Genomic DNA, 25,292 nt, shown 5'->3' with positions numbered 1-25,292 from the left:
AGTAGCTAATCTGATCCACAAAATTCAATGAGAATACTGACAAAAACAAAACAAATGCAACTTTATTTAAATTAGCACACTCATAAATAAAATAAATACAGATTAACATGACTAAAAAATAAAATAAAATAATGGTTTCCCTCTTAATTCTTAGTTCTGGCGATCAAAAATAGTCATGCAAACGTTTCCCAAAGTATGTTCATCTTATTGTCCCGCACTGAGTTTCCTTGTTGAAATTGGTGTGAAAAAGACTGACGATGCTTTTAGCTTCTGTTGACCGTCTTCTCTTTGCAAAGTAATCTGCCAAACAGAAGAAAGAGCATTTTATTGATATTAGCTCCTATTATGAAGCTATAATATGAAATATTCACCATTATGAATATTTTCTTGTACCTGTAATTCTTGCATCATTGGACTTTGCTACAGGTTTGGAGAGTGACCGCTTTGTTCTTGTAGGCATTCTTTCAGCAGGATGCTTCAGTGTGTTGGACACACTTAAATAGTTTTCTTGGTTTGTGCCAAGGTGTTCATCATTATTGTTCTCACTACCACCGTCCTCAGTTCTTGGAGAATTAACTTCAACCACTGGCTGTGGGGACTCCTGATAGAAAGAGGCGGCACGACCTGCAAGTATTTCCTCCCACTGAAATCTGCCAAGCTGCGGCGTCTCAGATTGGAAGTTGAAGTTCCAACGCTGGCTGTCCTGCGACATCATCTCCTTCAGTTTCAGTTGTAAGTCCTGACGCAGCTGGTCGTGGTCCACTGGTCCGAAGAGGTTCCTGCAAACAGACTCTCTGCATCTGATATTCATTGTGCAAGTAATTTTGAAGAAGTTTGGATGGAGAAATGTGTCTGACAGGAGATGCTGCTGATGAGTCCCTGTGGTCTACATAGTCCATAGAGCCATGCAGGACAATTTAAAGGCTGCAGGGCTCACAATGTTTTGTTTGTATACAATGAATAGAGACTTCTGATTGGCTGCAGCTGTCTATACCAGGGGGAAGCATCAGAGGGGGTGAAATTGGATCATTGTCTGATGAAAACTATTGAGACCCCAAACTCCTCCAGTTCTATCAAAGTCTGCCTTCACAAGCAGAGGTCAATTTAGAATTATCATAACAATAGTGATGTTTTTCCTGCTGAATGCACTGTTGCATAGACTGGGTACACTTTGAATCAGGTCATTGAGAGTCACTTCTGATACTATCTAGATCTTCCATGTTACTAAATAAACAATGAAAAATGCTAATTAACAGATGTATTGTTAAAGACCCTTTTAAGATGCAAACTTTGAATGTTGTCAGACTGGCTCCTCAATAAAACAAACAAACATTCAATGCAAAAAATGCATTCATTGCAAATATTTTAGTATTGTAGCTATTGGATGGATAATTGGTTGATTTAACGTGGTATAAATCACCAGAAATAGTCGTTAAATAAAAAGAACAAATACTTAAGCTCCATCTATCTCATGTAAGGTTTGTAAGATTGCTACTATTGTAACACTACAAGGGTAAATACATGTTACCTTAAAATAGGAGGTTGTGTGTAGAGAAAGAGCAGAACAGTGAGAGGGAATAGTGTAGCTGTCCAGACTTTTAGTCAACTTCAATTAACAGAAATGAACCCGTCTTCTAAATAAAAAAAAACCAAAGAGCTCCTCAAAAAGGCACAGCACGATTCCTTAGCTATAGATCAACTTTAGTAAATAACTGATCTTGTTTGTAACTGCATTAATTGAAAAGGGGAAAAAAATCATCTTACACTATTAAGATGTTTCTGAATCCAGAAAGGAGGAACAAGCAAAGCAAAGCAAACGAGGAAAACCACCCTCTTCTCTGTTCGAGTGTCTCATTGCGTATTACATGTAACACACTTAAAACCCTTGGCACAACACAGTTTAAAGCAAAGCACTGCAGACATAAAGGGAAATATCTAGAACTACAGAAGAAAACTAAGAAGTAGATAAATTTCAACAGAGGGCTGACAAGAAAATTCCAAAAGGTTAAATGCTTATATACCACAACAAGCATCACTTACCATTCACAAAGAACCTGTCCATATTCACATCAGAGGGAACAAAAGCTTTAGTGGCAGGACAGTGACATGAGGACTGAAGAACCCAGGATTTAACTACTGATCTCTTCACTGGCAGATGACAGCTCTAGAGCTTGAATCACTCTAAGCTTTTACAAGAACACATTGTCTCCTAAAATGTCTGCTGTTCTAAGGTGTGTAACTCCCTTATTTGCACTTCTTGGTGCATTTATTTCTTACCCATTCATGTGTTTACTATGTTTGATTCATCTATTCAATGTTTTGTTTTTAAAAAAAAAAGTACATTTTAGCCAATCACATGACAGCAGCTCAACCCATGTAAGGATGTTGACTTGAGGAAGTTCAAACTGGGCGTCAGAGCACAGAAGAAAGTGAATTTAAGTGTCTTTTGGGATGGTTGTGGATGCCAGTCGGTTGCTCTGAGTATTTCAGAAACTGCTGATGTACAGTTGGCAGCAGCTGTGTGAATGAAAATATATTGTTCACACCAGAGGTCAGAGGGGAATGGCCACAGGGGTTTGCGATGACAGAAATGCAACAACAGCTCAAATATCCACTCTTTCTAACCAAAGTAAAAAGAATATCATCTCTAAGTACACATTTTATGGAACATTCACCCAGGCGGGCTACACCAACATCAGACAACATGGCATTTTATCCAAACAGGAAGAACAGGAATCTGAAGCTTCAATGCCCACAGGTTCACCAAAATTTTACATAAGCGATCAGATTTGCCTTATCTGACTGATGTTTCTCAACATTCCCACTCCTTCTTTAATGTTTGTGTTTTGTGTTGTCCATTTCCAGCAGGATAATTCAGAACCTTTCACAAAGCTCAAATAATCTCAAACTACTATCTTGAACATGTCAGTAAGTCAACTCCACTCTAATGACCATTCCTTTGGGATGTGGTGGATCAGAGGACTCATATTGTGGATGTCAAGCTGATAAATCTGCAGCAACTGCATGATGGCATCAACATAGCTCTAAATCTTTGAGGAATGTGCCTGATTCTTAATTGGATCGATAACACAAAAAGTTAGGGTTGTTCTGAAAGCAAAAGGTAGTCCAGACAGGTACAAGCAAGGTGTGCCTAAAAAAGTGGCCTCTTAGTGTATATTGATGACTTAATACTTACATCAAGATAATTTTTTTCAGATTTGCTAAATAAGTATTGAATAAATACCTATAGTCAAGTATTGGTGTTGCAATCAATAATGAATTTATTTGATGGTTTTTGGGTGATCTGTATCACACTTTATCAAATCTGGAGGGCTCTGTTCCCATTTTTTGTCAGTGCAGAAGTTGCTATGGCAAAAAATATAGAAAACTTCTAAAAAGACAGTAAATGTGCTTAAAATGTAAAGAAAGCAGCTGGCTTAAAAAAATAAAGGTGTCATCCTGATGGGAGCAGAGTATAGCAAACCAACATGCAAAGTAATGGTGCACAAAAGGTTCAGGGATTGGCTGAGGGAACAGCTTTACCTTCATGCCACTTCCTGATGAGCCAAGTAATTCACCTGAAGAGAAAACTCACAGTCTCTCCTGCTGTGGGTAAGCTGAACAAGGAGAAAAGTTTGTGTTGGCCATGCCGGAGAAACAAGACACCCCTCTGGTGAGTACCTACTGCAATGTTCTTTTTCCCTTTTCAACATCATCAAAATGTCTCATATTAAGCAAATGATATGAAACATATCAAGAGCTGTGTGCCTCTTGCAGTATTTTAGTAAATCTGCTATATATCATCAATTATAAAACAAATATAGTAAAATCAGTTTAGGATTTGGGTAAGTAAAATTTTGGGGCCTCATCTGGGGAGCATGTAGTTAAAATTCTATTTTATTTATGTAATCAGAAACTACATTATCTCAAGGGACTTTATATCATAATGGTGTCCTTGCCATCATAATAAAAAATAGATACTACCAAAATTCCCTCTGGAGTAGCACTTGTAAATTGAACACAGAAATAGGAACAACCATAAAGATTAAAGACCTTTTCACAAAATGAAGTGCAATGAGGATGGCCAGGTGAAATTTCTGTGTAACTTGAAATGTGCAATCAGAATGATTTTTTTCTATAAATATTTGCTGTGCTCTGATAAAGTTTTGTATTACTAATTTGCAAACAACATTTAATCAAAAATCAATGAGAAATACAAAATTATGAACTTAAAGCTCAGAATAAAACAACATGGACAATTTTTAACCTATACTTTGCTGTTATTTTCTTCATCACTTGCATAAGACAAGGAGTTACCAAAGCTCCCACTGTTGTGAAACACAACATAGTATAAACTTCAAACTGCACTTCATTCAAACTGTAATCAAGCTCAGAATGTCGAACATTGAACAAAGTTTAAGGCGTGTGTCTGAATTAATTTTTTGTTCCAAGACATGTTCTTCTCCAAACCCATTTTCAGAACACAGACCCATACTCACACAGGTTCACATCCTTTTCTTTCCTTTGCATGCAAATTATCCTGTTTGCATACCCAGTAGTCGTTTTCCTCCTCCACCCAAACCTGTAGTCAAATAAAGCATTCCGTAGCTAGCTACCTTCATAATATCAAACAGATTGTAAAGCAGATATTAGCTTTTTTTCCCTCTGCATTATACACAATGTCACTTTTCTGGATCCAAAATAAACAGAAACTTTTTCTCCTTTCTTTTGAATTGGACATGCTTGTCTCTTATTTTATTATTAACCTTTCATAAGAAGCTCAAATGGAAATGCAAATGAAAGTGACTGATAAAACTGTGTTTTCTGAGGTGCAGGGAAAATCTTATCATTAAAAAATGAGTTAGCATAATGATAGAGTGCCATTTATTTCTAGGAAAATCTTCATTCGCAGATGTAATTCCTGGTGATGTCTTTAGTGCATCAAAAACCGAGATCATTACGAAGACATGTTTTAATTGCATACTTATTGCTACAAAATTCTCTATAAGTATAAAGATATTCTTATGAAACAAATTATAGGACTAAATATAAATGAGCAGTTCCATACAATTCGCCATCACTCTAAGACAAGTATTTCCTGGGAATACTTTTCAGTTTTTACAGCCTTTAAAATCCATTTTTTTTCAAACATGATGTAAAAAATATGTCTACAATAAAACCTTTCTAAACTTCTCTTAAATTAAATTAAACAAATAATAAAAAAAACATTATATAATACATAAAAGAGAAGCAGTAGCTCGCTTGTATTATTCTGCACACTCTTAAATATTTACTTCTATGCATACTATGATGGAGTGAAAAGAGTCACAACAGTTGGAGGAAAACGGGACAGCAGAGACATTAACAAACCTGGATGATTTTCCAAAACTGATGAAAAGAAGAAATAGAAACTGGTCTGGAATGCTGCCAAGAGCCTGACAGTAGCAATGAAAAAGATGCCAGAATTTCTCGTAAGAACAGGTCATGTTCTACTAGTACGACAAGTTCATGCATTCCTTGTATGTCTGGACTGGTTCATGACAGAGGCCTTCTCTTCAAAGAAAGCATTTTGGCCAATATTCTAAAATCTAGTGGGAGAATGTGTTTTAGTCTAAAGAAATATTACACACATGTTTGGGTCATAAAAGAGGTGTGCTTTGTTTTGAAAACACCAACTAATTCACAAGAAGAATATCACACCCACAGCAAAACATGTAGACATAAGCTTTATGCTTTGAGATTGCTTTTCTTTTGTTTGTTTTTTTTCTTTTTTTTCTGGCCCTGGTGGCCTTCATTGAACAGTATATAGGTGGTAAATAGAGTGGAGAGAGAGGAGAAAGACAGGCAACAAATGGCTTGAGACCTGGAACTGAATCCATAATAACCGACAGCCTCGGTACATGTCATGTGTGCTACATCAACTGAGTCATCTAACATGCCCATTCAGGCAGTTTTCTACATTCAGACAGTTATCAGAAAACTGTCTGAATGTTTTCTATGAGTTAAAGTTGCAGTATCTAACTTTTATTTAAAAATAAGTTTCTTACATGCTTGTTAAAACTGTCAATATGCAGTTAATACATTGAGCAGTTACTGGAAAACGATGTTATGCAACGTTATCTGTAGCCATGCTAATTAGTCCGAGCATTTGTGGCATGCTCTATCAGGGAGAATCTGTAGCGCAGCACAGAGCATGGGGAAGGATATGAAGAGTACCTACATCAGGGTGATTGACAGTCTGAGGCTAGGACTGGATCACACTAATGTATTTGTTTGCTGGCGTGCTCACTTATGCAAATAGATTGTTGCAGGATTTTTTCTTTTCATATTTCTCTTATATAAATGTGTTTCTTTGGAACATATATCATGTAAAAGAAGATTAAATATTTTACCTCCATTTATCAGAGGTTTTTAATATTTTTAGTGTCCATTTAAATGTGAGACAAATGTGTTGACTTTTTGTCAAATTGTTCTGAATCAAATCAGTCCTGCTTCATAGGCTCGCCATATACATTCCAGTTTCATCTATTTGAGAAAGTATGGTTGCTATGCTGTTAGTTGAAGCAACTAGTCTGGACAAAGTACTTTGCATATGAAGCGTGAATGAAAATTGTCCCAGCTTTGCATTAGCCACAAATACCTATTACCCTCTTTCCAGTCATATAAGGCTGGTGAGTGAATTTTAATGGATTTAGTGGAAACTGGGATTAATGTCTGTGTATTTATTTGTTTGCAGAGGCCACTGCAGCCACAAACACAATGCCTTCAGTGTGGAGACATGCTGGAGTGGTCAGAGGAGCACAGGTGTGTCAACGCATTGGTTTGCTTGTGTGTAACACAACCCAAATATCTCTATATGAAACAGCACAAAAATTTGTTAAACTAACTTTATCTTACTCTGAAGAGAGTAGTTTTATTGCAAAGAAACCATAATTGTATTCTTTCAGATCAGTGCACTAATTTGAAGGCTTTGTGACAGAAGGCAAACATTTGTGCATTACTAAAAAGTCTTAACTAGATCCAAGTAGATTTTTTATTTTAATTATTCATGAGAAAAAGTAATTTCTAAGCTGCAGAATAGAATGCTATGTTTAACAATGTAGCTCTGATCTACATTGTTAGGAAGGAGGATTATTGATGACACGGCTAAACAACAAAGCATTCAGAATTCCTCTACTGATCTCAGTTATTTATTTTTATCAAAAATCTGCAAATTTCATAACATCAAGGTATAAATATTTATACTTTGAAGGATGTTTTCATCTTGTGCAGGATTTTAAACATTAAAAGAAAAACTTAAAACTCTTGATAAGCCTCTAATGTAAACAAGTCATCACATTATTTTGGCATGTCTTATTATTCTGAATTCTAAGAAAAAATCACTTCACTGGAACCAAAGGTGAGTCTCTAACCGTATGTATGGCTGCACCTTTTACAGTTGCTATGGCTATTTGCCTGTTGCTTGCATGACTGCTTCATCTGCAGGAAGGGCAGTGTTAAAGTGCAAGAAATTCAGAAGGGAGTGGCCTAAAGGTATAATTTGTTTAAAAGTTCAATCTACAGTATGTCCCTCTTTTGTTTGATTTTGCCAAATTCTACTGTTTAATGTAAAATTCTACAGTACTATGAAAAAAAAGTATTTTCCCCCTTTTTTTTGCTACTGTAAATGTTTCAGATCTTCAAAGAAAATTTTATATCAGACAAAGAGAACATGAGAAAATACAAAATTCAATTCTCAGTTGTTTAATTTGTCAAGATAAAAAAAGCAATACAAACAAACCTTTTAGTTAGCTTTTATCTCATCAGCTCACATCATGTTTCCAGATCTATAGTATCACCACAATGTTTTTATTGGCAAAAGTGAGGCAAGTCTTCTTTATTTTTTGTTCAGCAATTATTGGGACAGGGTACTCTCAAAGAAATGCATTTTCTTATCCAATCTCTTTATCATTTTCTTGGAGTGTTTCAGTGTTGGATTTAATTTGTCTTTGTATATTTGTTTGTCCTCCTTATTGTAGCTTAAAATATTTTGCATATTTAGTTTGACATTGCTGTATGTGTTTGTTGCTTTGTATGTAGTTTCTGAGTTTATTCTTCTGTTCTGTTTCTGGTGTTTTTGCAATCATGTCTCTTAGATTATTTGTCAAGCTTTTTCCTTTGGTTCTAGATCCTTTGAGTCCTTGTTTGGCTCTTTCTGTGTTCATTATTCATCTTCCCTGAGTATATGCATTTGCCTTCTCTCCCAGCTGCAGTGTGACTGTAATTAACTATATGAATCTTGTCATTCCTTGTTGGATCTTTTCTGTTTCCCTTCATGTTGCATTCCTTTACCTATTGTTCTCTGGATTTACTCCCATTGGTTTTCATTAAAATGCTATCCGGGTTGCCTGAGTGCTCAGGTCTTTGCTACGGAAAGCATGACACTGTTGTTGTTGAATGATATAGGCATTATTAACTTTAACATGTAAGGTGTGCAATGATTTAGATGTTGTGTTAGGTTCTTTTGTGACCTCCTGAATGAGTCACTGACTCGGTCTTGGAATAATTTTGGGAGACCAGTCACTCCCAGAAAGATTCACCATTGTTTCATATTTCATGTATGTGTGGATAATGACTCTCCCAAAATCTTATAAATGACTTTGTGACTGAATTCCCATTTCATCTGTTCTGCAATTGATTGAATAATACAATCGATTCAATAATACATTCATATTTACTCAATGAGTCTTTGTCACATATTCACATTTGTTCAGTGATATGATATATTTCACTCTCTAAGAAACGCAATTAGCAAAAGAGGAAATGTTTCCACCGAAATGCATACAACACAGTTTAAAGGTTAATATTCTAATACATTTTAAAAATGTCTGTAAAGAAATTAATTTATGTGAACTTGTGACTTTATTTACCTGGAAGTGCCAAATAATGAAATATTATGAGCATCTTCTTAGATAATCTTTTGCTACAAAGTAAGCAACACAATAACATTGTTAGAAAATACTTTGCAACCGATTACAGGACAGTTTATAACTTGGTATATTGTTTTCAAGAAGTGCATCAGGGTCACTCAAAATTAACTGTTTATTGTTGTATGCTAAAGATGACTTTATGACACAGGACAATTATCTGTGTCTTTGCAGTGTCCCCCTTGGCTGCTCGTGTTGTTCTACAGTGGATGAGACTATTGTGAATGTAGCCAGAGGCCTGGCTAACAAAATGAAGGAGAAAACTCACTGGGCTGCTGGGAGAGTGGGTGACATTGACTTTATTGGACCTACAAAGACTAAAGGAAAGGTGAGATTAAATAATGCAAAAACATAAATAAAAACACACAGTAAAATAATAAGAGACAGTCTCAGAAAAAACCTTGCACAAATTGATTTGAACACATGATCCTAACATCATATTTCTCTTCCTTTTATGCAGTTTGTGAGGGTGTGCAGCAACACAGACCCAGTTTTGATTTACAAGATGCTGACAGAGGACTGGGGCCTCTCTCCTCCACACTTGGTAGTGGCGTTGGTGGGAGGAGATGAGCTGGCTCAGATGAAGCCCTGGCTCAGGGACACTCTTAGGAAAGGACTTGTGAAAGCTGCACAGAGCACAGGTTATAATCAATGGGCCAAAGCTGGCCTTGACTTTTCACAGCAAGGGAATAGCTTGTGCTTAGCCTTCTGCTGCAATGTGGCAGAATTGTTATCAGCAATACCATTGCAGTATATTTTTGTCAACGATGTTTCAATTCTTAATCAGTTTTCTTATTTGTTCTTATTTATGCTTTTATGCACAATGAAAAGTTGCATTATTCACTTTTAGCAGAACCCGTATACTATTCATGACTAAATGGGCAGAAGTCTAATTTGCGGTGATTGCTCTCATGCAATTTGAGAAGGAACCTTCCAGTCTAATATCTTTTACACATTTCCATAAAGTGTTTCTGTTTAACTCAGCATTGTCCAATTTGGTAGAAGTCAGAAGTTTTCACGCACGCATCATCAGCATGATGTTATGTTAATTTTAAACTTTTTTTTTAACACTTTTTCAAATCATTAAAGGGGCTGTTTCAAAAATATCCCATTTTTATTCTGATGAAAATCATTAGATTTTGCTCAAAAATGTTGCTTTTTCCTGACACAAACTTGACCTTTGACCACAGTCCCCTGATTTTGTAAGAAGATTGAGATCATGGAGTTCCCAGAAATTGTTTAGCTACTTCATCTATTCCAAAACCATTCTGAAAGGATTTTGGAGAATTGCCAAGTTAGGACACCCAATTGGGTCCATGTTTTAAATTTCTAGCTGTTAAATGAGTGTGAAGTTGAAGACTCTGGCTGTGATTCAGTCACACCAGTACCACTGGAAGCCCCACAGTATGATTTTGTCATCCCCATGTTGAAAAGTGTTTTCAGATTTGAAAGCCTTGTCATGAATCCCCAAGTGGATTTCTTAACATAGATCATAAAACAACAGAAAGCAGATGAAATAGTTCCTGTCAGAAATATGGAGACTATGTGTAAAACCTCAGTAGGTGTCAGAAAGGCAGTCCAAAAAGCCATGAAGTTTATCTGCAGCCTGATAAACTACATCAGGTGTGGGTGTATGTATATGTTAGTGTCTATGTTTTAATTTGATCTTGTTTAGACACTATAAATTGCACATAAGTTCTTGTTCATCAGCTGTATCATAATTTTACTATGGAAAATGAATAGTTCATACACATTATGAAAAGCTATACATGACTTTCATGCCTTTGATTAGTAAATATGAACATCTAAGCAGCAGTAGTTGTGCAACTCCTTCTCTGTTCTTCAGGGGCATGGATTTTAACTAATGGCCTTCGCTTTGGCATCACTAAGCATTTGGGCCAGGCAGTAAGAGATCACTCCCTGGCCAGCACCTCCTCTAAAGTTCGTGTTGTAGCCATTGGCATCGCACCCTGGAACATGATCCACAACCGAGAGGCTCTTCTCACTGCCAAGGTTTCCACTCAGATACACAATACATTGCCACTAAAGGCCACACTGTCGTCTGTAAACAACCTCAATACATTTGTGCTCTCCTGAGTCTTTGTGCATTGTTATAATAATTTTTACAAGGTTGATGAGCCTGTAGCATACACACCACAGGACTTGCCCCATGGTGCAGTGTATTCCCTGGACAGCCACCATTCCCACTTTGTGTTTGTGGAAGAGGATCCCAACAGACCAGGAGCCACCAGTGAAATGAGAGTGAAGCTTCTCAAACACATCTCCCTTCAGCGCACTGGTTATGGAGGTAAAACCCTTCATGCTCACATATGTTTTGGTTAAAATGATATATTCTATTGTTATTTGATTAGTAAGTTAAAATTTAGCATTGCAACATTTTTGTTTGTGTAAAATGTTTGAATGATCATACAAATAAGTGAAAATGTGTTCATGTAACTGCAACCTTCACTGTTTTTAATTATACATGCATTCAGTTTTATTGCATTGTAATTCTGTACATAAAACATGTTGCTGCTTCATACAGGAACATTTTAAAAGAAGCCATGATTCATATTTTATGACTATTTGCTATAGCGTGCTTAACTCAAAATGTCTCAGCATTGTAGAGAAGTGCAGCAGTCATGTTAAGTATTCTTTTTAAGTGACTAAACTTTGCTATTCCTTATTCAAACCCATCACTGTGCAAAGTTAAAGGAAAAAGAACCACAAATACTAGCAGTGGAAGGTCTGGGCCATTTGAGGACACTGCTTCTCTCCTTTCCATTATTCAGTGATCAGTCAGATTAAAACTTTTTTACATCTATCTAATTATGTACTATTTAGGATTTAATGATGTCTACAGTATATTTTTTTTACATTATTTAGGTTGAGGATGTAATCTAGTTGGCTTATAGGGACCATACATTTAACATTGTGTATTTTCTTTTTTTTATTAAAATTAATAACTTTACTTTATATTTTATCATGTAGCAATATTGTTTGAGCCATTTTTCTACATCTTAATTCTCGGATATATAGGAAGATATAATGAAAAAACAGTTTAAAATTACATATTTTGATAATAAAACACAATTTACTGTGATAAACATTTATAAAAATCTGGTTTTTCCAACACTGCATGCATTATCACTGTTTTAAATTATACAGACATGACCGTTCAGCTTGTGCACATGACATTTTTGCAGCTGTCCTCAAACATTAGACATGACAGCACATCATGTACTTACTTAACTCTTCAAGGAACTATATGCACTGCATACACACTCTATCCATTCTGTTCGAGATCACCATTAAATCGGTTTTGATTATATCAATGTTTAGGGGGATTACTCAATTCCCCTTAAGTCAATATTTTGTCTTTTGTGGTGTCTAAAAGGTTTTCATCCAAAGTGCTCTGATGGAAAAGAAAAAAAAGAACATACCACAACATGATGCTGCAACCACCTGGTGTAGACAGTAGTAACAGGGTCTATTTTCTTCAAAGTTTGGAATATTATTTTATAAGCTACCCCAACTTTAAACACCTAAATAACTTTACCTTCTGTTCTGTCTGGAGTCTTCAAGAGTGTTCATGATTTAGTATGCTCAATATGCTTTTCTGAGAAACCTTCAAGGTCTCCAAATGGAGCTTACAGTTGTACTATGATCAAACTACACATGTTGGCTTTGCTAATAAAGATGTTGACTTTTACAGGCAATTAGAGAAAAAGTAGTTTATTTAGTGGTATCAGAGGAAAATGGACTAAATGCAAATACACATCAAAATTGCAATTTGAAAATACGATAAAAAGCTTAAGTATTTTTTCTTGCGCTTTACGATAATTACCTGTTTTATGTTGCTCTAACAACTCAATTAAATACACTGAAGCGTGTCGTGGCAACATTGCAAAATGCTTTTAAAATCAAACAATATGTTAGTCTCAAGGTCTGAATACTGTTGCAAAGTGCTTTATGTTTTCCATTTGTGCAAATGTGGCAGCAAGCATTTCTGACCTTCCTAGTTTATTTAATGCTTTTGTACATAGCAAAAGTGTTTAAACTTAAAAAGAAATTGTTCCACTGTGATAAACAGAAAAGACCTTGCCGTTAAAATGATGATAATCCTTAAGAATATTTCACACCACACAACAATTTTTGGAAAAACTATATATTAAATGCTCTTTGGTTTAATTAATCAATATATGTTTATTCATTGTGCAGTAAACTAACACCAGAGTTCTAAAAGACAAAAATGTTTATTGCAGGAACAGGAAGTTTTGAGATCCCTGTTCTGTGTCTCCTGGTCCATGGGGAGCCCAGAATCCTAAAGGTAAACAGTTTTATTTCCTCATGCTGTCTTAATTATTCCACAGTAAAACAGAAATAACCCCAAATGGTTTTTCAGAATGTCAGATTTTGCTGTTTTGATTTCCATTTTTTGACTCTTTAGATAACTCTTAACATACGTTAGTAGACGCTGATCAGCTAAAGTAGCAGTAGGGTGGACAAATGACAAACACTTCATGTTATCTCATGACTAATCTCTTTATCTAAAAGAAAAAGCTTGTCCAACAATTATTTTTCATAAACAGGGTGATAACTGAGGAGATGGAAGACCACAGCACTATCTAAACAGCATGGCTGTCTGCTGATAACATTGTTTCTCTTCTTGCAGAGGATGTGTAAGGGCATTGGAAATTTCACACCGTGGCTGATTCTGGCAGGCTCTGGAGGCGTGGCTGACATCCTAGTCACGCTGATGAACAGAGGCTGCTGGGACGCAGACAGCGTTCATGAGCTGCTGTTGGACACCTTTCCCAATGCCCACCACAGCACAGACATCAGTAACTGGGTCAAGCTGGTGAGAGCCATGCACACAGCAGGGAGGCAGACACTTACAAAGATATGCACTTGTCAAGTATTGAACACTGGGATAAAAGTGGGGCACACTGGGAAACACAGTGAGACAAACTACTGTGTGAATTTCATATTTATCTTAAGAAATTTGTGTAAAATTGCCTAAATGTAGCATGACAGATAAGAAAAATGTTCAATGTTTTATCAATTTAATGTTTCTTTTTCGAAGTTTATGGAGTTTAAAAATATGTTTACACTGTTAACTGGCTGTCAACTTGCCTGACAGATCCAAAAGATACTTGATCACAGGCATCTTCTGACTGTCCACGACCCTGAACAGGAAAGTTCCGAGCTGGATACTGTCATTCTGAAAGCTCTTGTCAAGGGTAAAGTTCTTCTTAAAGATGGAATCCTTTTTGTTGCACAATTTCAGTATTTCTGTCTGTGAAATGTTGAGCTCTTCATTGCCTGTGGACTTGTTGGCATTGTAAATGTCTGTGTGTTTATCAGCTTGTAAGAGTCAAAGTCAAGAAGCTCAAGACTTTCTGGATGAGCTAAAGCTGGCAGTGGCCTGGAACAGAGTGGACATTGCCAAGAGTGACATCTTTAATGGAGATGTGGAGTGGAAGGTGGGTAAATACTGAAAATCTCTGTCAATCTGTATTTCATCCTGCCATGCCTTCTAATTGAATTCAATTAGAAGGTGTGTCCAAACTTCTGGTCTTTACTCAGTTCAGACCAAAAGTTTGGTTTGGTCACAACTTTAAACCAAAACTTGTGTCCAAACTTTTGGTTTAAAGGTGTTAGTACTAAGTTTAAGATCACTTTCTGTCATGTCTTGTAAATATGTGTGTCACTTTTTAACATTCCTACAGTGCAAGTGGATTGCAAATACAGTGAATACAGTTCATACAGTGTAAGAGGATGTTACTATTGCTGTGATATGATCTTGTTCTGTTGTTGTTTTTGTAAATGTAGAAATCAATTTACTGTTTAAGGAAAAAGGCTTAATGTTGAAATTGTTAAAATAATTATTAGCCAAAACATTCAGACAGTAGTCTAAGCTGCCAACAGATGAAGCTGCTCAAACATTAATAATGTAAAGGTAAGAGAATGTTGATCAGTACAAGCAGAGCTTTAGCATAAATTTGTAATGCTATCACTTGGTCACTGCTGCAACATTAAATGCCCATATTTTTACATGTGCAATATGGCTCACCTCCTAGGATAGCAGGGATGTGGGAGAAGCACAAGAACTTGCAAAGAGAAGTTATCTGCTGCACCACAGCTGGTGCTTTCAGTTGATTATGTGTGGACACTCCCCATATGTGTTGCTGCGTGGGCTGTAAAAAGTATTACACTATGCGTGGCTAACAACACAGATTGGTATCTGATTTGCACCTTCTGATTCACAATTAAATTTTTCTGTTTTTTTAGTCCATTCTGTTTATTAGTCCATTGCAATTTTTATTTTTAAGCTATGTTGTGCAAACATTAAGGCACAGTACAACTGATCATATTGCAAACTTGTACTTTCAACCAGACAAATGCTTGATTTACCCTAAGCTGACAACTGACTCCTGTGACTTTGCAGAAATGTCTGATATTTAATATTACACATTATTTTGTTAGTTTGTCAAATTATACTTTTAATATTTGCTAAAATCATAATTGAATCACTTTGTCAACAATGAAGCTGTAGACATGTGATCATCTTCGCTCACACAGCACACATTTTATGATAATAAATAATTCCATCCATACAGCTGTCTTGTTAGTATGGCTGTAAATATATCCAACATGCTAACATTTCTTTTCACTGACTTACTAACTAGTTGTTTCTCATGAGATTGCATTCAGCTAAGAACACCAATGTATACTGTTGTAAAAGAAGTCAATGAGCTAATCATTATAAAACATTTCATTAAATTGCTTTGTGACTGATTGCTACAAAACCCTATAATTATTGCAGGCTTGTGACCTTGAGGAAGTGATGATGGATGCCCTTGTCAACGACAAACCAGACTTTGTGCGCCTCTTTGTGGACAACGGGGTGAACTTGGGGGAGTTCCTCACCTACGGTCGCCTACAGGAGCTTTACTGGTCTGTGTCAGAGAAGAGCCTCCTTCACAACCTGCTTCTGAAAAAATATGAAGAGAAGCAGCTCTTGGTAGGGGCAGCAAGGACACCTGGTCCACCAGGATACCATCCCTCTGAGCAAGGGAAACCCCGCTTCACCCTGTTTGAAGTCGCCAAAGTCCTGAAGGATTTTCTGCATGACTCCTGCAAAGGCTTTTATCAAAAGATACCAGCAGTGAGTGACATACACAGACTGTGACTCATATGTGAACTTGAGTGAATAACTACTGATTTCAGATGACAAATTTCTAACTTTAAAGTTAAGACAAATTCTAAACCAAAGTGATTATTCTCAACCCATTTATTTGTTATTTTTTTGACACATTTTATAGTTTGCAACTGACTTGTGGCTAATTTTGTCTTCTGACTTTCTCAGATTGTGTCATTTGAAACATCGGAATTTGCAATGAATCAGATATAATACTAAATTTCTTGGTACACTGAATTCAGGGAGGCTATTGAATCTTTAATTGATAATTTCATGCTGTGGTTAAGGTTAAACAGCATTTTACCAATGTAAAATTTTAGTACTTGCTATTTTCCATGTTCTGTACTCTTCTTTGCTCTCCAATTGTCTTTTAGATGCTTATGAAACAAAAAAATTTATTGTTTTTTCAGTAATGAACACCATCAATTCTATAATTCATTTAGGCACTGAATGTTGTGCTGAGTGTCTGCAGCTGCCCCATTTACAAAACATGTTTAATACATGCAGTGTACTGCCTCTGCACCCCAGGAGAAGCCACCAAAGGGCCGACTGTTCCATAGCCAGAAGAACCTGCCTGAGCTGGAGGAGCACTGTGAACATCCTTGGCGAGATCTTTTTCTCTGGGCCGTTCTTCAGAACCGACAGCAGATGGCTAACTACTTTTGGGCCATGGTCAGTCTTATCAGCTTCTTTGCTTGTTTCAGTTCCAGCTTGTCATATATCAATCAGCAGCACCCTAAATATGCCTGGCACTGGAAAAATCTACTCTATCAGAACTGCAGGCTTGTGTGAGTTATACACAGAGAGTGTAACTTCAAATGGAGGGTGACAAGAGGCAGGATGCCAAACACAGAGCAGGTGTAGGTCAGTCCTGCCATATGCAAATGTCCCTCTAGATAAAAGAGTGCTGTAACTTGGTGAGCTAAAAAGCAATCTTATCTTAAAGAACATTATTGAAATGAAGGTCATGTCGCTTGCTGAGGCAGTCAGCCCTTGGTGAGACAGGGAAAGCATATCTAAAGTCCTGACGAAGTTAATGAGAAATATATCCAGACATGGGATTGATGCTCTTTGAACAGTTCAAATGACACAAATCAATGATGATCCCTTTTTGTTTTAAATAATTTTTCAAGGCTCCCGTTTTTAATTTCTTCTCCAGTCATCTCTGTAGTGAGGCAACCAATTATTGTAATCTCACAAGTGGTCACCTTAATGTGCTCCTTCCTGGCTTCTTATTTCAAATATTATCTGAAAGCCTGTTAATTGCATGCAGTGTGTGCACACCCCCACTGCAAGTCGTTTTCCTCTCATGCTGTTGCCTGGATAGCACCATTCATAACTTGATTGTTAGAAGCATCTCTCTCTCACACTGAAAGCTTCATCTAAATGCAAGGGAGCGCATATACTCATCTCTTGGCTTATATGTATGTATGCATTCATGTCTGTCTGAATGTATGTATTACAGAGCATGAAGGATAGAAATCATAATACATTGAAATGAAATAGAGATGGAGAGTCTATGCATACTCTTAATTTAACAACTGTACTGCCGCTCTTGTGCTGATGTACTTGTAAGTTATTAACTGGATGTTATCTGATGAAGAATGGACAGGCAGGAGTGTTATAAAAAAAGTAAAAAAAGTAGATGTATTATGAGGTTTTTGTTGTATATGAAGAGTGTCTTTTAACTGGTGTGCTCCCATGAGCCAGAGTCTTTCTGTTTAAGAAAAAGCTATCAAAGTGTAAATCCTTACTTGCAAAAAAATAGCTTGGTATCTTGGGAAATATGCCTTGTATCATCTCCCTGAGAGATGGAGGTTAATACTGCTAGCAATTAGTTTTCCCACAACATTCTTCAGGTATTTAAAGGAAGTGAACTCACCCTAGCTCTTGAAACACATTAGGCTTTATTGAGCAAAATGAATGCTGGTAACTCTCTACATACAAGATGACTATGTTTAATAATCTTTAGATGTTTCCCTTGAGGCCAAAACCCACATAAAGGGAGAAATGATCACCATATGCAGGTTAAGGACTCTTATGCACATCTCCTTCGGTCACCAAAAGAAAGAAATTGCACTACATGGGCCCTCGATTATTAAACAGTGTGGCAAAGACAAGTCATTGGGTATTGGTGCTAGGTATGCAAACATTTTCAGCCATTTTTGTCATTATCTAAGTGTGCCTGGGGCCAATTTCCGCTCTCTCAGTATGGAAACACATCAACATAATACTTGAAAAGTATGGTTATAAAAGACTGTTTAACATCTCTGTCTCTCTTTCACTGATATTTTACAATTCTAAATAAAACCACCAAACCTCTAACATATTCAAGTCCAGCAAGTCACTGGCTTCAATTTATTCCAGTAAGTGATTAAAATCACCAGACAATGATAAAACACATCTGTATTTTCAATCATAAAATGTAACCTGTGGTAAATTAAGTTCTCTGCAATAAATTACTACTGGTTCTTTTAGTTCATTGAATGAACTGAAAATGAATCCTGGGAGGAATGAAAGGAAAGCCGAATGAAATGCAGATTTAATAGTGAATAGCCAAACAGACTGTGTCAAAGCTCTTAGGCGAACAGAGGGGGTGATTTTCTCATCCCTTAGATAACAGGACATAGGTAGAAAATAATGCCAAAAAACAAAGGATTACTACAGAATCTTTTGTGAAGTGAAATTCTGGTGATCCATTTCAGTAAAATAAACACCTGAAATGGAAGATGTGAAGCATTTCTAATCTGCCTTACTTTTCAGCTAAATAGTTACTCTAACTGCAGATCCGTTATCTGTACTATTATCAGAACATGTTCTACACAGGAAGATCACAAGTGATACACCACCTTCCAATGCAAACAGGATGACAGTTTAAAGGTTCATAGAAAAGTATTTGCATAATCTTCTATGGCCTTAATAAGATTAGGGTTATTTTTGAAACTCTACTGTGATCTTGACCAATGGCTTTTGCTTTCAGGATCAACTAATCTGGATTTATACAAACCATGAGAGTTATCTACTGATGTTAGATTTCTCTGAATATTTTATCCGAAGCTCACTTTAAACATCCAGAACTAAGCTTTTAAAACAGACACTTAAAGACTAAAGGGTCAATTCTACTATTTGCCTCTGAAACATAGATGATGCAGTATGCACAGTGATTGAGATGCAAAAATAAATCATTCCCAAATTCACTAGATGTTTCTTCCAGCCCCATTTCTTGGATCCAGCTTTCTTTTAATCCTTCAGGGACCCGAGGCAGTTGCAGCAGCCCTGGCAGGATGTAAGATTCTGAAAGAGATGGCACGTCTGGAATCTGAGGCTGAGTCTGCACGCAGTATGAAGGAGGCCAAGTACGAGCAGTTTGCCCTTGGTGAGTTCTTAAACTGTCCGATGATAAGAGTTGACAGTGTGGTTATAGAACCCAAAGGTCAAGTAAGCATACCCCCTACCTCAAACCAGCATTGTCTTGAGAGAAGCACAAACAAATGGCATTAGAAGAGAATAAAAATCTAAATCTGAAAGATGGAAATTGTCCAACATAAAGGATTTAATTGGTTGACACTTTGCTGACTGTTCTTGTCGGGGTTTTTTTCAGATGTCTTTGGAGAGTGTTATTCCAACAGTGAAGACAGGGCCTATGCTTTGTTAGTAAGAAGAACACACTGCTGGAGTAAATCCACTGTTCTCAACTTGGCAACTGAGGCTGATGCCAAATCTTTCTTTGCCCACGATGGAGTTCAGGTAACAAGAAGATAACATTTGGCCTCCTGAGATTGGAGGCCAAGCTTTCTTACTCAGCCTGTCATTCTGCTGCAAAACAATGTTGTGAAAACTGATATATATCTATCTAGGTTACTTAGTGACGTTCTCATTATGGTTATTAATCAGAGCAGTGTATTCCATTAGATACTTCATACAGTGCATTTTTCTTCCCAAATTTCCCTCCAAGATATGTCCTTGTCATTAGAAAGTCATCAGTGAGAGTTAATTGGTATTCAGTATCAGCAGGGAAAGTTAGCGCACAGCGAATAACATCTTTTATTTAAAGGACGCAGTTGGAATATTGTAGTCCTTTTTTACTTGGAAGCAGTTAATTATGATTCAGTACATGTGTATTATTTTTTTTTTAAATATGCAAGACAACACTATTTTGTTAGGGTGGACATAGTCATGGCTAATTAGCAGGTGCCTCGACACATAGGAGACTAAATTCAAACTGCAGCTGTAAATCCAAACGTAAATCATATATTGTGCGTTTTTGTTTGTTTGTTTTTTTGTTTTTTTTTTTTTGGGGGGGGAAGGGGGTTATATAACTCTTAATATGTGTCCTCTAAGAATGTAGTCCCAGAACAGTATGGTGTCTAAAATGAAAGACCTATGGTGCCCCCTTGTGGTACACATTTCTTCATTCAGGTTAATCCTTCACTGCTAGAAATAATCCTAATGACAACTCTCACCACAGGCTCTCCTCACAAAGCTTTGGTGGGGTGCGATGACAACAGACACCGCCATCTCCAAACTTGTGGTCTCTTTCTTCTTTCCACCCCTTATTTGGACCAACCTCATTATGTTTAGGTGAACAAAAATTGTATTACACAACATTAATCATGCAGTTGGCATGTATTTATTTGCTTATGTTCACTGACAGACTGGTTTGTGTTTCAGTGATGAAGAACTGGATAATCGTGATGGTAAAAAGGAATTTGTGGAGCTGGACAGCCTTGATACAGAAAAGGCTTTACTGCTAACAGATGACGATGGTCCTTTGTGAGTTTGCCTTCAAAGTGTTTTCACTGTAAATCGTTTAATTAACTGCCAGGAAAACTAACATAGTCAGACATTTGATTAAAATAACCTTTAATATGTTGTTATCTGACCTTGAATAAATATCTTTGTGTTATATGCATGCAGCGTGCTTGTTTCAATGTATTTGTGGCATGGTTGTTTTTTCAGGGATGCTGCACCTGGAGGTCAGACATCCCAGAGCTGTGCCAGTGTTTGGTGGCGCTTCCTGCTCCGCCGCTGGCGTCGCTTCTGGAGTGCTCCTGTCACTGTGTTCCTTGGCAATGTCATCATGTACTTCGCCTTCCTCTGCCTCTTCACTTATGTTCTTCTTCTGGACTTCAAGAATCCACCCAATGGTCCTAAAGTTCCAGAGATAATGCTCTATTTCTGGGTGTTCACCTTGGTACTGGAAGAAATTCGACAGGTGACAGATGTACAGAATCACACATGATCCCAAAGTATTCTGCTTAATATTTTCAAAGCCTTGTCAACCTAGCCCATCCTGTTTTTGGGACAATTTGTCAGGGATATTCAGCTATCTTATGCAAGAACATTACACCTTTTGTGAAGGAGCAGCACTTTATGAGATGTGCTAAAGCATTCAGTCCCAACAAGTCAGACACATCTGAGTAGGCGATGATGTGATTTTGTTAGAGTGAGCTCATTCTCTGTAGGGAATTTGAGGACTCATGAGCCTCTCACCTCTCTGCATTACTCTCTCTCTCTCCCTGGGAGACAGGTCAGATAAGCATGATTGCTTCTGGCAGTGATCCCTTGGAGCATTGCTCCCCTGGGCACAGTAGACCATCATAAGACACGACTTCAACACTGTTGCATTATCTAACTATGCCAAAATACATACAAACATGCATACATACATCTAGAGATACTCTGATCAGACATTTTATAAATGAATCTCTTAAGCAGTATCCCATATGCTAGAATTAGCAGGTAAAATGGACATATTTGTTTAATAACCAATGCATACAATTTTATATGTCATGATGTAATAAATTAAATTAATAAAAATCCTCCAAAAACATCATGTTAAGGCAATAACTGTGTTCTATGGCAGAGTTTCTTCACTGACGAAGAAATGAACATCCTAAAGAAGTTTAAGCTCTACGTAGAGGACAACTGGAACAAGTGTGACATGGTGGCCATCTCACTCTTTGTTGTTGGGGTTTCCTGCAGGTACAACAATAATGGAAATGAAAAGAGCAAATGAAAGAATGTATGGATGTACTGTTATAATAGTTATAAAAAATGGGAGGGTCATAATCAAATTAAATGAGTTGATTAGGGAGTGAAATACTGTGTTGTACCAATGTTTGTCTTTGATTCTGTAGGATGTCGAAAGATACCTTTGAAGCGGGACGGACAGTCCTGGCCATAGATTTTATGGTTTTTACTCTACGTCTCATCCACATCTTTGCCATACATAAGCAACTTGGCCCCAAGATCATCATTGTGGAAAGAATGGTGATCAAGTTAAATGGTTCTTCTAGGACATAAAGTCATTAATTTACACATTCTCCCACTAATATATCCATTAACATGTAAAATATTCATGTCTTACAGATGAAAGATGTTTTCTTCTTCCTCTTTTTTCTGAGTGTGTGGTTAATTGCTTATGGCGTAGCTACGCAGGCTCTCCTCCACCCTAATGACCCAAGGATTGACTGGGTGTTTCGTAGAGCCTTATACCGCCCTTATCTGCACATATTTGGCCAAATTCCACTGGATGACATAGATGGTAAAGAACAAATACACCATGTTGAAGAATGCCATTTATTGAATTTGAACATATAAACACATTTTTCTAATAGAAAAAATATTACAACTTAAATCACAACTGTATCACATTCTGACGATTCCTGAAGATTTTCTAATTTTGTCTATTTCTTTCTTTTCTCCTGAAATGTGACCCAGCTGCCCGAATGCCAGATATTAACTGCACCACTGACTCAGATGAGATTCTCATGGGTCTGTATCCGCCATGCCCCAATAAGTACGCCAACTGGCTGGTCATTCTCCTGCTAGTTATCTTCCTGCTTGTCACCAATGTGCTTCTGCTCAACCTCCTTATTGCAATGTTCAGGTCAGTCAAGTGCTTAAAATACATGCAGAAAGCTGCTGATGTCAACAACACACATTTAATTAATCAAATCTATTTTTTTCATTGTGAATTGAGAGCCATGCAAAAATATTCACACCTCTAGAACATTTTTGATCTTCTGAAATATTAGAATTACAAACTTCTCTGTTTTTTTATTTGTGTTTCATGTAACAAATCTTTGCAAGTAGTTCATAGCTGGGAATTGAAAAGAACTTTAAACATACAAACTAAAACATATTTATGGGCTGGACCCATAAATTTGTTTTATGGGTCTACCCCTCTAAATTTCAATTTCTAGAAATGTCTAAATACAACTGAGATTAGAAGAAAAAAATTTAAAAAAATGTGCTTACATTTGCTCTCTGTCCAATCTGACTCGGTTTGAGATGTCTGGCAAAAAAATAAATAAATAAAATCAGCAAATGTGTCAGGTTACACAAATACAGCTCCAACAATGTGTATATTGTGGAAAAAAATCTTGTTTATTGTCATTCATTTCAGAAAGGATAGAACATGTTATATGCAGTCATTACACTTAAAGTGAAATATTCTTAAGTTCAATGTTATAAAAAAAAGTTCTAGAATAGCCATTGAAAGATGAGTGAAAGGAAGATGCAAAGTTTGTAAAGATAAGATTTGCAGCTGTAATTAAGTCAAATGGTGTTTCTATTTTATCATTAAGACTGAAATACAAATGCATGTCACACTTTTCTGAAACGTATGTTTTTATTTCCACTTAATCAGTTTCTACTTTATGTTGGTATACCCCATTACAATACCAGAAAACTACATTGACTTGTTTGGTTGTAAATTGACAAAATGTGAACATTTTCATAGCATATGAATACGGTACTTCTGCAAGGCACTGTATCTACAAAAACTCCACCAAGATAATACTTTTGACTATTTGTACCACAATTTGCAGCTACACCTTCCAAGTGGTGCAGGGTAATACAGACATCTTCTGGAAGTTCCAGAGATATAACCTGATTGTGGAGTACCACAGCCGGCCTGCGCTGGCCCCACCCTTCATCATCATCAGCCACATCTCTCAGCTCATCCTTTGCATGGTTAAACGGCCTGAGTCCAAGCAAGAACATCTTGGTATGTAGGTTCTACAATCCATTTTCCATTTGGGAATTTTAAACCATTCCCAACTGCTTGTTTTTTGGGGAACTAATTTTAAAAAAATATGAAATATGAAATACTTCAAAGCACAGTGTTGTTTTCTCTTACCTTTTACCTTCAAGGGAATTCTGTTAGTTTGTTTCATTCCCTTCACCTGCATGTGTCTGTGTGTTTGTTTACCTGTGTGTTGGCAGAGAGGGAGCTGCCAGCAGGACTCGACCAGAGGCTCATAACATGGGAGACGGTGCAGAAAGAGAATTACTTGGCAAAAGTGGAGCGCCAGCACTGGGAGAGCAGTGAGGAGAAACTCAAGACTACCTCCTCGAAGTACTTATTTTGCAGTTTTAAGGAGCATAAATCCATGAACTCCCAATATGTTAGATCATTAAAAGATACCCTGCTTTTTTCTGTTTTTTATTTTTTTTATTTTCAAGCTCCATGTACACTATGTCCACAGCCAAAATATTTTAAGCTTTAATTTAATTTACTAAGTAATATTATTACAGCTAATTCAAGCTTTATGTTTTTATTCAGGGTTCAGAGCTTGCTAAAGATCGTTGGTGGTTTTAAGGACCAAGAGAGGCGACTGGTATCAGTGGAAGCTCAGGTAGATCGGCAGCATCACCTTGATGCATTGCATGGCTGCTTCTGCTGTTACTGTATTTTAACTTATGGAAGTGCAGAGACTGGTTAATACCCAGTTATTTCTCCATTTCTGTGAAGGTTCGATATTGTGGAGAAGTGCTGTCCTGGATGGCAGAGTGCTTTGCGCAGAGCACACTCAAATGTGAAAAAGATGCTCCAAAACCTCCAAGTGAGTCAAAAATCAGAGATCTGTGATGGCTAACAAAAACGATGCAGGACAACGGTGAGCGTTTATGTCCAGTTTTGTACTAACACTACATGCCATGTCAGCATCTCTAACAGGCAGCAAGGCAGACCGCACTTCAGACACACCTCAAAGTCACTCTGAGCAAGAAGCCAGACAAGAAGAGGAAGAATCCAAACCTGGTCACCCAGGATATGGAGCCAACAAGAAATTTCCATACATTGATGAATAATAGTCACAGCACTAACTTGTAAC

General features: G+C 37.0%; 2 protein-coding genes across 3 annotated transcripts; one reads left to right on the top strand and one right to left on the bottom strand.

The window, feature by feature from the left end:
• Positions 1–199: 199 nt before the first annotated feature.
• cdkn1ca (cyclin-dependent kinase inhibitor 1Ca) lies at positions 200–811 on the bottom strand. Its single transcript, XM_044097731.1, has 2 exons — positions 394–811; positions 200–300 (listed from the first exon to the last, which is right to left on the bottom strand). Exons 1-2 carry the CDS (start codon positions 809–811, stop codon positions 200–202), a joined length of 519 nt encoding a protein of 172 aa, XP_043953666.1.
• A 2,773-nt stretch (positions 812–3,584) lies between these two features.
• trpm5 (transient receptor potential cation channel, subfamily M, member 5) lies at positions 3,585–25,272 on the top strand. Of its 2 annotated transcripts, XM_044141788.1 has the most exons (26): positions 3,585–3,673; positions 6,737–6,804; positions 9,141–9,294; positions 9,427–9,607; positions 10,813–10,979; positions 11,097–11,274; positions 13,232–13,296; positions 13,642–13,827; positions 14,110–14,209; positions 14,334–14,452; positions 15,796–16,137; positions 16,699–16,842; positions 19,423–19,546; positions 19,772–19,917; positions 20,639–20,751; positions 20,842–20,943; positions 21,130–21,385; positions 22,037–22,155; positions 22,311–22,443; positions 22,543–22,717; positions 22,894–23,062; positions 24,006–24,184; positions 24,403–24,535; positions 24,743–24,815; positions 24,932–25,022; positions 25,124–25,272. In XM_044141788.1, exons 1-26 carry the CDS (start codon positions 3,647–3,649, stop codon positions 25,267–25,269), a joined length of 3,690 nt encoding a protein of 1,229 aa, XP_043997723.1. In that variant the 5' UTR covers positions 3,585–3,646; the 3' UTR covers positions 25,270–25,272. The 2 variants fall into 2 exon arrangements, with proteins under 2 accessions (XP_043997723.1, XP_043997724.1); XM_044141789.1 differs by lacking the exon at positions 6,737–6,804 and having other exon boundaries at positions 3,591–3,673.
• Positions 25,273–25,292: the final 20 nt, after the last annotated feature.

Source organism: Gambusia affinis, linkage group LG02 (assembly GCF_019740435.1).
Source record: "Gambusia affinis linkage group LG02, SWU_Gaff_1.0, whole genome shotgun sequence".
In the NCBI taxonomy this organism is placed as follows: domain Eukaryota; kingdom Metazoa; phylum Chordata; class Actinopteri; order Cyprinodontiformes; family Poeciliidae; genus Gambusia; species Gambusia affinis.
The sequence above is the reverse complement of the archived record's forward strand: the minus strand, read 5'-3'. Positions and strand labels throughout refer to the sequence as shown.

Bases quoted from the DNA above. Each gene is read 5' to 3' on its own strand.
- trpm5 (XM_044141788.1), top strand. From the start codon at position 3,647: ATGCCGGAGAAACAAGACACCCCTCTG. The intron at 23,063-24,005 runs GTCAGTCAAGTG...CACAATTTGCAG, and splicing joins CTCCTTATTGCAATGTTCAG to CTACACCTTCCAAGTGGTGC. The intron at 24,536-24,742 runs GTACTTATTTTG...GTTTTTATTCAG, and splicing joins CTCAAGACTACCTCCTCGAA to GGTTCAGAGCTTGCTAAAGA.
- cdkn1ca (XM_044097731.1), bottom strand. From the start codon at position 811: ATGAATATCAGATGCAGAGAGTCTGTTTGCAGGAACCTCTTCGGACCA. The intron at 301-393 runs GTACAAGAAAAT...TCTGTTTGGCAG, and splicing joins CAATGATGCAAGAATTACAG to ATTACTTTGCAAAGAGAAGA.